This window comes from Paramormyrops kingsleyae, chromosome 2 (genome assembly GCF_048594095.1).
Source record: "Paramormyrops kingsleyae isolate MSU_618 chromosome 2, PKINGS_0.4, whole genome shotgun sequence".
NCBI lineage: Eukaryota > Metazoa > Chordata > Actinopteri > Osteoglossiformes > Mormyridae > Paramormyrops > Paramormyrops kingsleyae.
Window position 1 is genome coordinate 29,829,942 of NC_132798.1, and position 16,392 is coordinate 29,846,333.

At 39.4% G+C, this 16,392-nt stretch overlaps 1 protein-coding gene and 3 non-coding genes across 15 annotated transcripts in view; 3 read left to right on the plus strand and 1 right to left on the minus strand.

Moving 5' to 3' along the window:
- Nucleotides 1-1,117: 1,117 nt before the first annotated feature.
- On the plus strand, nt 1,118-1,190 carry trnaa-agc (transfer RNA alanine (anticodon AGC)). The gene has a single exon. It is a non-coding gene; the product is annotated as a tRNA-Ala (tRNA).
- A 2,250-nt stretch (nt 1,191-3,440) lies between these two features.
- Nucleotides 3,441-3,513, plus strand: trnaa-agc (transfer RNA alanine (anticodon AGC)). The gene has a single exon. It is a non-coding gene; the product is annotated as a tRNA-Ala (tRNA).
- A 929-nt stretch (nt 3,514-4,442) lies between these two features.
- On the plus strand, nt 4,443-4,515 carry trnaa-agc (transfer RNA alanine (anticodon AGC)). Its single transcript has one exon. It is a non-coding gene; the product is annotated as a tRNA-Ala (tRNA).
- Nucleotides 4,516-9,381: 4,866 nt separating this feature from the next.
- Nucleotides 9,382-16,392, minus strand: part of LOC111847263 (uncharacterized) — a 28,909-nt gene continuing 21,898 nt past the window's right edge. For 5 of the 12 annotated variants that reach the window (XM_072708910.1, XM_072708912.1, XM_072708911.1 and 2 more), the window contains 11 exons: nt 15,032-15,180; nt 14,883-14,943; nt 13,660-13,771; nt 13,320-13,389; nt 13,054-13,180; nt 12,762-12,828; nt 12,646-12,679; nt 11,272-11,355; nt 10,728-11,055; nt 9,893-10,007; nt 9,382-9,811 (listed from right to left, as the gene is read on the minus strand). In XM_072708910.1, the coding sequence (XP_072565011.1) occupies nt 9,671-9,811; nt 9,893-10,007; nt 10,728-11,055; nt 11,272-11,355; nt 12,646-12,679; nt 12,762-12,828; nt 13,054-13,180; nt 13,320-13,389; nt 13,660-13,771; nt 14,883-14,943; nt 15,032-15,180 (1,288 nt within the window). In that variant the 3' untranslated portion in view covers nt 9,382-9,670. Of the gene's footprint in view, nt 9,812-9,892; nt 10,008-10,727; nt 11,056-11,271; nt 11,412-12,645; nt 12,680-12,761; nt 12,829-13,053; nt 13,181-13,319; nt 13,390-13,659; nt 13,772-14,882; nt 14,944-15,031; nt 15,181-15,396; nt 15,490-16,192; nt 16,263-16,392 lie in introns of those variants that run through there. The other 7 variants (XR_011989243.1, XM_072708915.1, XM_072708908.1 and 4 more) reach the window with 6 other exon arrangements.

The window sequence follows — 16,392 nt, forward strand, 5'->3', positions numbered from 1 at the left end:
TTTTTAAATATAAAAAGAATTACAAACCAGCTCTCTGGCAACCGTACAGGAGGAAATTTGAAGAGCCATTAACAAGTGACTCAAATAATTGCATATCAAGAACACCTTGACAGGGGGAACTAGCTCAAGTGGTAGAGCGCTCGCTTAGCATGTGAGAGGTAGTAGGATCGATACCCACATTCTCCAGTCTTCTAGCTGCTGGGTCAAGGCAACTAAAAAGAAAACACATAATTCACCTACCATGAAGGAGGTGTTGTGCACCACAGCCACGTTAAAGAACTGCCCTTGGTATCAGCATCCCTCAGCATTGCACAACGGTACAACCATCAAGGAAAACCCCCAAGAAAAGCAACCACTAGGTATTCAGAATAAAGCAGTAGGCATATCCTGGGACATTGGCTTAACAATGAATGCTAAGGAACTTGGAATGGTGTGATGTTGGCAACACCTTCACATTAACTTTTTTTATCTGTCAATGCTCATAACCTTTTACTTGATGATTTTTAAACATAAAAAGAATTACGAACCAGCTGTCTGGAGACCGTACAGGAGGAATTTTGAAGAGCCATTAACAAGTGACTCAAATAATTGCATATCAAGAATATCTTTCCTGGGGGAATTAGCTCAAGTGGTAGAGCACTCGCTTAGCATGTGAGAGGTAGTGGGATCGATACCCACGTTCTCCAGTCTTTTAGCTGCTGGGCCTAGGCAACTAACCAGAAAACACATAATTCACCTACCATCAAGCAGGTGTTGTCCACCACAGCCATGTTAAAGAACTTCCCTTGGTATCAGCAACCCTCAGCTTTGCACAACGGTACTACCATCAAGGAAAACCCCCAAGAAAAGCTACCACTAGGTATTCAGAATAAAGCAGTAGGCATATCCTGGGACATTGGCTTAACATAATAAATGCTAAGGAACTTTGAATGGTGTAATGTTGGCAACACCTTCACTTTCATTTTTTTTTTATCTGTCAATGCTCGTAACCTTTTACTTGATGATTTTTAAACATAAAAAGAATTACGAACCAGCTCTCTGGCGACCGTACAGCAGTAATTTTGAAGAGCCATTAAAAAGTGACTCAAATAATTGCATATCAAGAACACTTTAACAGGGGGAATTAGCTCAAGTGGTAGAGTGCTCGCTTAGCATGTGAGAGGTAGTGGGATCGATACCCACATTCTCCAGTCTTTTAGCTGCTAGGCCTAGGCAACTAACCAAAAAACTCATAATTCAACTACCATCAAGGAGGTGTTGTCAACCACAGCCAAGTTAAAGAACTTCCCTTGGTATCAGCAACCCTCAGCTTTGCACAACGGTACTACCATTAAGGAAAACCCCCAAGAAAAGCTACCACTAGGTATTGAGAATAAAGCAGTGGGCATATCCTGGTACATTGACTTAAGATAATAAATGCTAAGGGACTTGGAATGGTGTAGTGTTTTGTTAACACTTTCATTTATTTATCTGTCAATGCTCATAACCTTTAACTTGATGATTTTTAAACATAAAAAGAATTACGAACCAGCTCTCTGGCAACCGTACAGAAGGAATTTTGAAGAGCCATTAACAAGTTACTCAAATAATTGCATATCAAGAACACTTCCCCTAGGGGAATTAGCTCAAGGGGTAGAGCGTTTCCTTTGCATGTGAGAGGTAGTGGGATCGATACCCACATTCTCCAGTCTTTTGGCTGCTAGGCCTAGGCAACTAACCAGAAAACACATAATTCACCTACCATCAAGCAGGTGTTGTCCACCACAGCCACGTAAAGGAACTTATTTATCTGTCAATGCTCATAACCTTTAACTTGATGATTTTTAAACATAAAAAGAATTACGAACCAGCTCTCTGGCAATCGTACAGAAGGAAATTTGAAGAGCCATTAACAAGTTACTCAAATAATTGCATATCAAGAAGACTTCCCCTAGGGGAATTAGCTCTAGTGGTAGAGTGCTTGCTTTGCATGTGAGAGGTACTGGGATCGATACCCACATTCTCCAGTCTTTTGGCTGCTTGGCCTAGGCAACTAACCAGAAAACACATAATTCACCTACAATCAAGCAGGTGTTGTCCACCACAGCCACGTTAAGGAACTTCCCTTGGTATCAGCAACCCTCAGCTTTGCACAACGGTGCTACTCTCAAGAAAAAACCCCCAAGAAAAGCTACCACTCGGTATTCAAAGTAAAGCGGTAGGAATATCCTGGGACATTGGCTTAACATAATAAATGCTAAGGAACTTTGAATGGTGTAATGTTGGCAACACCTTCACTTTAATTTTTTTTTTATCTGTCAATGCTCGTAACCTTTTACTTGATGATTTTTAAACATAAAAAGAATTACGAACCAGCTCTCTGGCGACCGTACAGCAGTAATTTTGAAGAGCCATTAAAAAGTGACTCAAATAATTGCATATCAAGAACACTTTGACAGGGGGAATTAGCTCAAGTGGTAGAGTGTTCGCTTAGCATGTGAGAGGTAGTGGGATCGATACCCACATTCTCCAGTCTTTTAGCTGCTAGGCCTAGGCAACTAACCAGAAAACTCATAATTCAACTACCATCAAGGAGGTGTTGTTAACCACAGCCACGTTAAAGAACTTCCCTTGGTATCAGCAACCCTCAACTTTGCACAACGGTACTACCATCAAGGAAAACCCCCAAGAAAAGCTACCACTAGGTATTCAGAATTAAGCAGTAGGCATATCCTGGGACATTGACTTAAGATAATAAAAGCTAAGGGACTCGGAATGGTGTAGTGTTTTGTTAACACTTTCATTTATTTATCTGTCAATGCTCATAACCAATTACTTGATGATTTTTAAACATAAAAAGAATTACGAGCCAGCTCTCTGGCAACCGTAGAGAAGGAAATTTGAAGAGCCATTAACAAGTTACTCAAATAATTGCATATCAAGAAGACTTCCCCTAGGGGATTTAGCTCAAGTGGTAGAGCGCTTGCTTTGCATGTGAGAGGTACTGGGATCAATACCCACATTCTCCAGTCTTTTGGCTGCTTGGCCTAGGCAACTAACCAGAAAACACATAATTCACCTACCATCAAGCAGGTGTTGTCCACCACAGCCACGTTAAGGAACTTCCCTTGGTATCAGCAACCCTCAGCTTTGCACAACGGTGCTACTCTCAAGAAAAAACCCCCAAGAAAAGCTACCACTCGGTATTCAAAGTAAAGCGGTAGGAATATCCTGGGACATTGGCTTAACATAATAAATGCTAAGGAACTTTGAATGGTGTAATGTTGGCAACACCTTCACTTTCATTTTTTTTTTATCTGTCAATGCTCGTAACCTTTTACTTGATGATTTTTAAACATAAAAAGAATTACGAACCAGCTCTCTGGCGACCGTACAGCAGTAATTTTGAAGAGCCATTAAAAAGTGACTCAAATAATTGCATATCAAGAACACTTTGACAGGGGGAATTAGCTCAAGTGGTAGAGTGCTCGCTTAGCATGTGAGAGGTAGTGGGATCGATACCCACATTCTCCAGTCTTTTAGCTGCTAGGCCTAGGCAACTAACCAGAAAACTCATAATTCAACTACCATCAAGGAGGTGTTGTCAACCACAGCCACGTTAAAGAACTTCCCTTGGTATCAGCAACCCTCAGCTTTGCACAACGGTACTACCATCAAGGAAAACCCCTAAGAAAAGCTACCACTAGGTATTCAGAATTAAGCAGTAGGCATATCCTGGGACATTGACTTAAGATAATAAAAGCTAAGGGACTCGGAATGGTGTAGTGTTTTGTTAACACTTTCATTTATTTATCTGTCAATGCTCATAACCTATTACTTGATGATTTTTAAACATAAAAAGAATTACGAACCAGCTCTCTGGCAACCGTACAGAAGGAATTTTGAAGAGCCATTAACAAGTTACTCAAATAATTGCATATCAAGAACACTTCCCCTAGGGGAATTAGCTCAAGGGGTAGAGCATTTCCTTTGCATGTGAGAGGTAGTGGGATCGATACCCACATTCTCCAGTCTTTTGGCTGCTTGGCCTAGGCAACTAACCAGAAAACACATAATTCACCTACAATCAAGCAGGTGTTGTCCACCACAGCCACGTTAAGGAACTTCCCTTGGTATCAGCAACCCTCAGCTTTGCACAACGGTGCTACTCTCAAGAAAAAACCCCCAAGAAAAGCTACCACTCGGTATTCAAAGTAAAGCGGTAGGAATATCCTGGGACATTGGCTTAACATAATAAATGCTAAGGAACTTTGAATGGTGTAATGTTGGCAACACCTTCACTTTCATTTTTTTTTTATCTGTCAATGCTCGTAACCTTTTACTTGATGATTTTTAAACATAAAAAGAATTACGAACCAGCTCTCTGGCGACCGTACAGCAGTAATTTTGAAGAGCCATTAAAAAGTGACTCAAATAATTGCATATCAAGAACACTTTGACAGGGGGAATTAGCTCAAGTGGTAGAGTGCTCGCTTAGCATGTGAGAGGTAGTGGGATCGATACCCACATTCTCCAGTCTTTTAGCTGCTAGGCCTAGGCAACTAACCAGAAAACTCATAATTCAACTACCATCAAGGAGGTGTTGTCAACCACAGCCACGTTAAAGAACTTCCCTTGGTATCAGCAACCCTCAGCTTTGCACAACGGTACTACCATCAAGGAAAACCCCCAAGAAAAGCTACCACTAGGTATTCAGAATTAAGCAGTAGGCATATCCTGGGACATTGACTTAAGATAATAAAAGCTAAGGGACTCGGAATGGTGTAGTGTTTTGTTAACACTTTCATTTATTTATCTGTCAATGCTCATAACCTATTACTTGATGATTTTTAAACATAAAAAGAATTACGAACCAGCTCTCTGGCAACCGTACAGAAGGAATTTTGAAGAGCCATTAACAAGTTACTCAAATAATTGCATATCAAGAACACTTCCCCTAGGGGAATTAGCTCAAGGGGTAGAGCATTTCCTTTGCATGTGAGAGGTAGTGGGATCGATACCCACATTCTCCAGTCTTTTAGCTGCTAGGCCTAGGCAACTAACCAGAAAACTCATAATTCAACTACCATCAAGGAGGTGTTGTTAACCACAGCCACGTTAAAGAACTTCCCTTGGTATCAGCAACCCTCAACTTTGCACAACGGTACTACCATCAAGGAAAACCCCCAAGAAAAGCTACCACTAGGTATTCAGAATAAAGCAGTGGGCATATCCTGGGACATTGACTTAAGATAATAAATGCTAAGGTACTTGGAATGGTGTAGTGTTTTGTTAACACTTTCATTTATTTATCTGTCAATACTCATAACCTATTACTTGATGATTTTTAAACATAAAAAGAATTACGAACCAGCTCTCTGGCAACCGTACAGAAGGAATTTTGAAGAGCCATTAACAAGTTACTCAAATAATTGCAGATCAAGAACACTTCCCCTAGGGGAATTAGCTCAAGTGGTAGAGCGCTTGCTTTGCATGTGAGAGGTAGTGGGATCGATACCCAGATTCTCCAGTCTTTAGGCTGCTTGGCCTAGGCAACTAACCAGAAAACACATAATTCACCTACCATCAAGCAGGTGTTGTCCACCACAGCCACGTTAAGGAACTTATTTATCTGTCAATGCTCATAACCTTTAACTTGATGATTTTTAAACATAAAAAGAATTACGAACCAGCTCTCTGGCAATCGTACAGAAGGAAATTTGAAGAGCCATTAACAAGTTACTCAAATAATTGCATATCAAGAAGACTTCCCCTAGGGGAATTAGCTCTAGTGGTAGAGCGCTTGCTTTGCATGTGAGAGGTACTGGGATCGATACCCACATTCTCCAGTCTTTTGGCTGCTTGGCCTAGGCAACTAACCAGAAAACACATAATTCACCTACCATCAAGCAGGTGTTGTCCACCACAGCCACGTTAAGGAACTTCCCTTGGTATCAGCAACCCTCAGCTTTGCACAACGGTGCTACTCTCAAGAAAAAACCCCCAAGAAAAGCTACCACTCGGTATTCAAAGTAAAGCGGTAGGAATATCCTGGGACATGGCTTAACATAATAAATGCTAAGGAACTTTGAATGGTGTAATGTTGGCCACACCTTCACTTTCATTTTTTTTTTATCTGTCAATGCTCGTAACCTTTTACTTGATGATTTTTAAACATAAAAAGAATTACGAACCAGCTCTCTGGTGACCGTACAGCAGTAATTTTGAAGAGCCATTAAAAAGTGACTCAAATAATTGCATATCAAAAACACTTTGACAGGGGGAATTAGCTCAAGTGGTAGAGTGTTCGCTTAGCATGTGAGAGGTAGTGGGATCAATACCCACATTCTCCAGTCTTTTAGCTGCTAGGCCTAGGCAACTAACCAGAAAACTCATAATTCAACTACCATCAAGGAGGTGCTGTTAACCACAGCCACGTTAAAGAACTTCCCTTGGTATCAGCAACCCTCAACTTTGCACAACGGTACTACCATCAAGGAAAACCCCCAAGAAAAGCTACCACTAGGTATTCAGAATTAAGCAGTAGGCATATCCTGGAACATTGACTTAAGATAATAAAAGCTAAGGGACTCGGAATGGTGTAGTGTTTTGTTAACACTTTCATTTATTTATCTGTCAATGCTCATAACCAATTACTTGATGATTTTTAAACATAAAAAGAATTACGAGCCAGCTCTCTGGCAACCGTAGAGAAGGAAATTTGAAGAGCCATTAACAAGTTACTCAAATAATTGCATATCAAGAAGACTTCCCCTAGGGGATTTAGCTCAAGTGGTAGAGTGCTTGCTTTGCATGTGAGAGGTAGTGGGATCGATACCCAGATTCTCCAGTCTTTAGGCTGCTTGGCCTAGGCAACCAACCAGAAAACACATAATTCACCTACCATCAAGCAGGTGTTGTCCACCACAGCCACGTTAAGGAACTTCCCTTGGTATCAGCAACCCTCAGCTTTGCACAACGGTGCTACTCTCAAGAAAAAACTCCCAAGAAAAGCTACCACTCGGTATTCAAAGTAAAGCGGTAGGAATATCCTGGGACATTGGCTTAACATAATAAATGCTAAGGAACTTTGAATGGTGTAATGTTGGCAACACCTTCACTTTCATTTTTTTTTTATCTGTCAATGCTCATAACCTATTACTTGATGATTTTTAAACATAAAAAGAATTACAAACCAGCTCTCTGGCAACCGTACAGAAGGAATTTTGAAGAGCCATTAACAAGTTACTCAAATAATTGCATATGAAGAACACTTCCCCTAGGGGAATTAGCTCAAGTGGTAGAGCGCTTGCTTTGCATGTTACAAGTAGTGGGATCGATACCCACATTCTCCAGTCTTTTAGCTGCTAGGCCTAGGCAACTAACCAGAAAACACATAATTCACCTACCGTCAAGGAGGTGTTGTCAACCACAGCCACGCTAAAGAACGTCCCTTGGTATCAGCAACCCTCAGCTTTGCACAACGGTACTACCATCAAGGAAAACCTCCAAGAAAAGCTTAAAGAAACAGCCACGTTAAGCCTTTGGATAAACATTTCTTAACCGCTTATCCAGTCCAGTCCCATAGACATGTAACCTGCATTAGTAAGCAAAGTCAGGGTCACCCTGGATGAGACGCCAGTCAGACGTATAACATGCATGTGCACATGCATACACGTCAGCTGAGCTGCAGTGGGAACTAGGGTTGCAAAGGGGCAGAAAATTTCCTACCCACGGTTATATAGTTAAGCTGGGGTGTTTTGGAAATATTCCAAGATGGAAACTTTCCTTGGGGATTAATGGGAATATATGGGAAAACTTTTGCAACCCCAGTGAAAACAGTGAGATGGGTGATAAAAATATGAGCCATCAGATAAGGTGGGATCTCCTTAAGCTTGCCAAGCAGCAGGGCACGAGATGGCAATATGGAATAAATTAGACTTGACACCCATAAAATGCAGATACCCACAGACAATGAGACACTAATTGACCTAAAAGGAAATGGAATAGAATTCATATTCTACAGTGTAAAGATAGCACAGACGCTCCTCTACTTACGAACTCTCAGACATACAAACGAAGAGAACTGCAAGTCCAAATTGTGTTCCTTGGGCTCCCGTTTCCTGTCCGCAACATCGTGCCAATTCCGCCTAGTACAACCTAAGGCCGCTACGCCTGCCGCGCAGCAGCGTAGCATCCATACTCCCAGCATCCTACTTCTTAGTACAGTGGTACTTCGGGTTCTCGAACTCACTAGAACTCTAATTTCTTGAAAGTCGAACAAACCAGTTTGACCTAGAACTCGATCTGAATATCAGAAGTCGAACCGCGAACGCTGACCTAATATAAATTGTACGCGCCAGGAAATAAGTCAACGCAATTCTTACTTGAATGCATTCTTCACAGACTGGACGATTAACCAAATAAAGCAGCGCAACATTACAGTAACTAACAATAAATAAACCACTAACTTACGTGTACTATTAGAGCATTTATGTCATTTATTTAAACTTTATTTTACTAGGTAAATGAACTGAAAACCACTTCTCACTGCTTTACGTGATATTCGGGAGAAATAGCAGATTACGAATCGGAACTGCCTGGGATACAAACGTCATGCGTGTAACTAAACTCTTCAGCCAATAAGGGCAAAGCTGTGTCGTCACAGAGGCGGTTCCAGTTTGTGCAGCCGGATGAGAGGTCGCAATGCATCTAACCGTAATTCATTGCGTCAGGATCAGAATGCGTTGCTTTAAGCCAGTGCTGTAAGCAAGTCGAACGCACCCAATGACCGGACTGGGGAAACAAACTGAAATGCGGACTAATGACAACCAGAAACAGCTGTTCACATGGGGATCCCACACGAGGCTAATGAGGGGGCGTGGCACACGGAAGGAGCGGACGATCGGGGCAGGACAGGGGTAATGTTGGGATAAGATCTCTATCGTTTTGGAAGCCATTAAAAAAAAAATGCTCTTGTTTTATCCTGTTTATTTTGTGTTCAAATGCTAAAAAAAAAAAAAAAAAAAAAAAAACATATTTAGGTGTAATTTTGGGGGGCCGGGAACCAATTAATTATTTTTCCATTATTTCTTATGGGAAAAATTCGATCACAACTCGAACTTTTTAGGATTCGATCCGGAGTCCGGAACGAATTAAGTTTGAGAACCGAGGTACCACTATACTTGCGTATACCCTTAAAATGATGTTGAATAACAACTTACGAACATTTCAAGTTACGAACAGCCATTCAGAACGTATCTCATTCGTAAGTAGAGGAGCATCTGTATTTGTAAAGACAGTTTTAGAGAACACAAATAGACTGATAAAATGTGTGTTAGAGGCTAAGCAAATTTAAGTGTAGTGTGTTAATTCTAATAGCTAATGTAAAGGAGAACCACATTTAACGCATTCATTTTTCCATTTATTGCCATTACATTCAAAATCTCCACCTGAAGTCTTTTCATATGCTACCAAATCCTCCAGTAGTACATACCTAACCTTTCAGTAGAAAACAAAAATAACTTTAGAGTACCCACTTAATAGAAACCAGTACAAAACAAGGCATTGACATAAAAAATAACAATTTAAAGAATGTGGGAGCAAAACCACACTCCTCCGTGAGGTCATGTGGAGTAGCAGACTTCTTGACAGGGTTTAGTAAATAGACAGAGCATTTCCTAATGAGGCTTCAGTCAGACTCAGACTCCTTCACCTCTTTAAAGATGTCACTGAAGAAGTATTCAGAGACATTTGTGGGCTCTTCATCGTTCTCTTTCACACTGGTGCAGAGGAATTCACATTGAGCAGGTTGTGAAATATTGGAATATACCTATCGAAGAAACAGTCATGAAAACATCAGATGTGCTGACATGAAACCAACTGATCTCTAACAATAGGTATAAAATTTTACCTTAGTGGGACTACTAGGAGAATATGTAGCGTTGTTATCAGAGGCAGACGAATGACTGGCAATAGAGGGATCTAAAGACATTTTTCTCTCTGTTTTGGTGTCGTCATCATTTTTCCTTTGGGACAAAGGATAGAAATTAAGAAAAGAAAAATGAAAATATAAGTATCAAAATAAATTAGCATTAAAGTTATTTTTTCATACAGCAATTTACAACAGGCCCATACTTCATCCGTCTGAAAGTTTCAAGAGTTATTGTCTTTGTGTATTATGACATTTTTGTTTCTCCTATAACTACGTATTGGAGGGAAGGTGCAACAAAAGACATGCAATACAGTTAGGTGTTGTATAACGACGTTTCGGTCAACAGCAGACCATATATACGACAGTGGTCCCATAAGATTATAATGCAGCAACGCATTACTCACATGTTCATGATGATGATGGTGGGAATGGTCATATAAATGTACAGAACATACAATTATGTACCTCAGTACATAAGACTTCATGATAAACAACTATGTCACTGTTTATATATTTACTATACTGTATTTTCTTTATCATTATTTAGGCTATACCATATAGTCTAGGAGAGTAGTAGACTATACTGTACCATCTATAAGCACACTTTATTATATGTGCACAATGATAAAATCTACCTAACAAGGTATTTCTCAGAACGTAACCCTGTTGTTAAGCGGCGCATGACTGTGACAACAACAATACAACAAAAGACAATGTAATGGCAAACACAATACAAAAAAACGAGTACAAACAATACAGCAATAAAAACACTACAGCGACAGTGCAGTGGCATGATGCAAGGGAAAATACATACTGCAACTTTAAGTCCTTCAAAAACAATGGTGCGATCAGGGGAGTTGACTTAAGTACTTCCTCTTCACTTCTGAAAGTTGGACTAGACTGGTCTTCTGCAGTGTCTTTATGTTTATTCTTTATTGAGAGATCCAACAGGTATACGGTGTCCTGTGACATCTCAACCTCAGCGGCGTCTGTGACTGATTCTTCTGTGGTACTCTTGACACTCATAGGCTGGACAGTTTTGGGTGAGGATGGCAGTATATCCAGCCGCTCTGGCTCCTCTCTAAGGGTGGCTTGGTCCTTCTTTGTAGCCTCAGGCAGATTTCTTTTTGAGTTCTGTTTTGCTAACGAGAAGAAAGGGGGGGAAAATCCCACAAAACTGGTGTTAAACTTACTTAAGAACTATAACACAATTGTCAGAGTGGTGGACCACAATAAGAGAGTCAATGAAGTATAACAAAAAGAATAATAAAACTGTATTGAAGCAAAGTGCATCAATATGACAGAATAAATATGACAGTATTTTTGGAATGCTAGCAGAAACAGCACTGGGAACTCACCACCTCTCTCGTTTGTTGCGGCAAAGCTCTTCTTGCATTTGATTGATGGTGCCTCTTTGCTTGCAGCACCTTCTAAATATGTGTCTAAGGGGACATGCAGCTTAGCTTCTGGCAGAAAAGTTAGACTACCCACATGTTGTCTCCGTCACCAAAAAATAAGAAAAATACTTACAAAAGGACTTTGCAGCTTGTACAGGATACAAAATGACCTATTATCCAAAATTTGGATCTACTAATATACAGTATTAAAACACTTCCAAAGTTTCATATAGAGCTAAAATTACAGGCTTACATGTATTAGAGCTGTCAAAATTACTTGATTATTAAAAAGCATTTTCCTTCTCAATTACTCTGCAATATGTCTGAAGTAAGATGGCGCAAAAAATAAACTATATAGCCAAATAGAATTTATCAACAAAGTCTGTCAAATAAGCTGGCCAACAGATACAAAACTGTGCCGACAAATATCTTGCTTATGCTCAATATTGTCTAGGTGGAATACAAAATATTTCCATAAGCAGAAGACAAATGTCTACGTGACCAGTTCTTGCTCGCTTTTCTTCTCTTTGCTCATTTATAATTTCTCACGAATGCTCTGCATGGTCTATGACTGAATCAAGCAGCAAGGAGAAGAATGATTATGATTCTCATAGAACATATGCAAAGCTTATGCAAAAGCGGTAAACTTTAGATAGATTGTTTTTTCCAATTACTAGATAATGTTGAAAAGAGGAACCATCATTAATTTTGCAGACCTTTCTAAATGTTTCCTGAAACTGACCAAATTGTTTTAGCGCAACTTATTAAGCAGACTATCCCAGTCCTTGTGATGTGATACAGTAACTGAACGTCCATAAAGTGCCACATTGCACATTGTGCAGGTCTAGTACTGAGGGCAGCACACTGTCATAATGGGAAGCACTGTCACTGCAGTAAGAAAATTAATAATTTAGATTAATCGACCAATCAATAAAATAGCTGATAGATTAATCCATAGAAAAATTTTAGTGGCAGGCCTAAATGATAGTGACAGTCCTAATATGTATATTAATATGTATTCTTCCACTAGCCTGATGCCTCTTTACATTCCCGGAAAGTTGTTGTGTACCTTCTGCTTCTTACACTTGTACCTGGGCGTTCACTGGAAGCTCAGCCTAGCTGCACTTATGCCTAGTTGACTCCTAGACAGTACATCTGTTTGTAATGTGCTATTTGCCTCACCAGTACGTTGCATTGCTAAATGTTAAATGTAATCTTTCAGTCAGCCTATTTTTTCCTAAAACCTTCATCTTTTACCACAAACAAGTGATAAAAATGTGCATTTTAATTGTTATTTCATTCAACTGAATGTAACACCAACACACAATCTCTTACCAAAGTGGTCTTCGGGATCCTTAGTGTCCTTCTGCTGAATAAAAATTGAGAAAACCATCAGCAATACTAACCCACTGACGTTAAGGAGCCTTAACTTTGCTATACAAGGTACTTACTGTAATAGATGAGCTGGAAGTGTTAAGGACCTGATCAGAGACAAAATCCCTTTCCAGCGTTGAGTACCTTTCAATGGGGGTAACATAATTAAGCAGGAGCCCCACAAAATTTCCCGATTCAATATCTGCTTCAGATTCCTGAACTGAGCTTAAACTATGGGGAGTTTGGTGAAATGTGGAACCAACAAATAATAAAACCATTCCCCAAAATAGTTGTTTACAGTGTATAAAACTACAAAATGTAACTGTATTATCATTTGAAAATCTTTGTATTTATACAAAGGGGACTCACCTCTGTGATGCAGGGAGCAGCAGTTCAGACTGTTGTTCAGTACTTTCTGGAGGTAGAGGTACCTCACTCACTGGGACCAGTGTAAGGATAAATATGGGCTCCTGCTCAGTAACATCTGTACTCACAGCTGCATATAAGGCAGCAATGCTTCAGGCACACAGGCAATGCATGGAAAATACAACCATTTATACCACCAGACGTTACTCAGATCTGTCAGTAGCAAATCAATTGTTTAGTGACAAAATACAAATAATTATAAAATGTACCTTCTGTAACCATTGCCACTGTGGTAAAAACGCCACAAGAGTCCCCTTTGGGAGGGAGATCTGTGACAACCTAAGAAATTAAACATAAAATCAGTTTGGTACTGAATTTGTAGAGGGCATTCTAAGGACATAATTCCCCGTGTTAACACAATGTAACTCATCTTCACATAACAATGGCAGTTTCATTGGTGTCACTGCCAGTTTTCCTTAGGATGTTCATTCTAAGGAAAGACTTACAATGACTGAAAATTGTACTTAAATAAAACCCAAGTGGCACAGAAAAAAACACGTTTCAATCCCCACACTAAGAAGGGTGCCTGAATATTATCTTCAGTGTTACCTCTGCTGTTACAGTGCTAGATATTGCTTGCACTGGTTGCATGTCCTTCTCCATTACAGCTTCAGGGATTTTTTCTCTGATGGAGGGACTTCTCAACGGGTGATATGCCCTGCTGACATTTTCAAGTACTTCACCAATATAAATTATGTGGGTTGTAATGGAAGAAAATTACAGTGGTACCTCAGTTCTCGAACTCATTAGAACTCGAATTTCTTAAAAGTCGAACCAGGCAGTTCGAAAAAAAAATACCTAGAACTTGATCTGAATCTCAGAAGTCAAACTGTGAACGCCGACCTAAGATAACTTGTACACGCGGGGAAATGAGTCACGCGGCTCGAGTCTCAGCTGAAACAAAGGGTAACGCTTCAGTCTAAGCCTCGCATGCGCTGTGATAGCATCGTCCATGTTTACACTAGCTGAATATACATATTTAGACAGTAAAAATAAATTTAGACAATGATAGATAGTAACGGTAATTATTATTATATAATAAGAAACATTTAAAAATAAAGATTTCTTATTCATTATTTTAATATTAATAATAAACATTTAATTATAATAATATTGTCGTGCCGAGTGGGGACGGAACGGAGACAAAGGCGCAGACATCAGGGTATCTGGGAATACGGGGTTTAATTACAGGTAAGGCAGGCAAAACGCAGACGGACAATATAATGACCAGACTGGAGAAACAAACTGAAACGCGGACTAAATACAGAGGACTAATGACAACAACCAGAAACAGCTGATCATACAGGGATTCCACACGGGGTTAACGAGGGGGCGTGGCACATGGAAGGAACAGACGATCGGGGCAGGACACATTGTTTTTTTTTTTAACTTTACACATTGTTTGGATACATTTATTTATAAGAGTATATGCTCTTCTTGTTTTATCTGGTTCATTTTGTGTTTAAATGCTAAAAAAAAAACATATTTAGGTGTAATTTTTTGGGGCCGGGAACCAATTAATTGGTTTCCATTATTTCTTATGGGGAAAATTCGATCACAACTCGAACTTTTTAGGATTCGATCTGGAGTTCTGAATGGATTAAATTAGAGTTCTGAGGTACCACTGTACTAGGAAATGAAACATAGCCATTTTACATACATATATGTACAGGATCCATGTACAGGATAGGAAGTCCACGATAAGAATTAGAAAATAAGAATAAAACATTTCACACACTAATTCATTCATCAAGTAAGACTACCTACAATACCTGTTCTCTACAGATCTGAGAGCTTTCGAATCCTCATGATGTTCTTCAATTGAATCCTTCACTAAAATGGATGCGAAAAGTGACAGAAAACATCAATCATTGACAGATGTTAACTATGTCTACAATTTCAATCTTTCCATAACTCCTACCTTCCTTCATTTCCTCATTCCTCTGGACTGAAATAACAGATAGACCCCTGGAGACCATGCTTAGATTGGGCTGTTGGCATCTTCTCCTGCCCAAAGGAGCACTTTGGGCCTTTTTAGGACTTATCTTCCCATCTGAAGAATCTGTAGTACTGAGAAACAATAAATGGATATATATCATAGATGACCGTTTTTGTGTGCAACTTAAACACACAAGCTATTTCTTAGCATAAAAACTGCCATCCGTTTTGTAATTGTTACAGGAAAATGGGAGGATCGATCCGCCAGCCACACCCCATCTCAACATTTTTTATTTACTGTCTGGGTGGGTTGGGCCAGTACCAAATATCAGTATCTGCAATACCAACCTTAGATCTTGTTGAAATGGCATCAAAAAGAAAATCAGCGGAATCACCTAACAATACAGGCTAGTGTTGTAAACCAAAATAAAGGTTTTCCTCCTATTAAAAAAAAAAAAAGATTGCGTGAAAAACTGATCCAATTAGTCATTTGTCTTTAATGCTTTTGAATACTGCAGAAACCAAGCATTCTAAGGGAAAAAAAGAATGTGGTTTTGTCAGACTTGGAATGAAAGCCTTCATTAAGGATGAAAAGCACTACTTTTTTCTGAACTTTTTAACTGAAGAAACATTAGTGGTTTAAATGACAAACAGCTCTAATATAAATTAAGAATGAACCCCTTTTAACAGCACCCCCCAGGTAAGAGAATAAATTTCAGTGCTGGTTTTCAGCTTTTTTTCATTTTGGCACACTTTCATCCCTGCTTCATACAGTAGCAACACGCATCTTCATTTCAGAATGTCGTCGTTAAGTCGTTAAAAAAGATTTGGTGAAGAAAGGCCTTTATTCATAGATTTCCATATTCAATAAAAATGTTAAAGGACAGCAACTGACCCAGTAAATAAGAACAGATGTTGCTCCTTCAGGGTACATTCTAGAGGGACATTCTTAACACATTTAATGACACTTTCATCATGCACTGCACCCACTTTACCACATACTGGCTATATGTAAATCAGGCAAACTATGTACTTTTAACACAAAGCTAGTAACTGATTAAAAAAAAAAACAGTAGGGAATACATGGTCAAAAAAATATTACCAATTATCATCAACATAAGTTATTACCACCATATTCATTTACCTGACAACTCTTTTCAGCAGTAATGCTGGTCAGAGTACATGCTTCTCTGGGTCTGTATTGGATTGAGGAGCTTAGGCAACCAACCAGCACACATATACAAGTTACTTAGATTCATTTAAAAAAGAGAGAGAACACTACTAACAGCCAATTGCCCCAGCATGGATTAGCAAGCATAATTCAATTCCCCCTGGGATCAATTT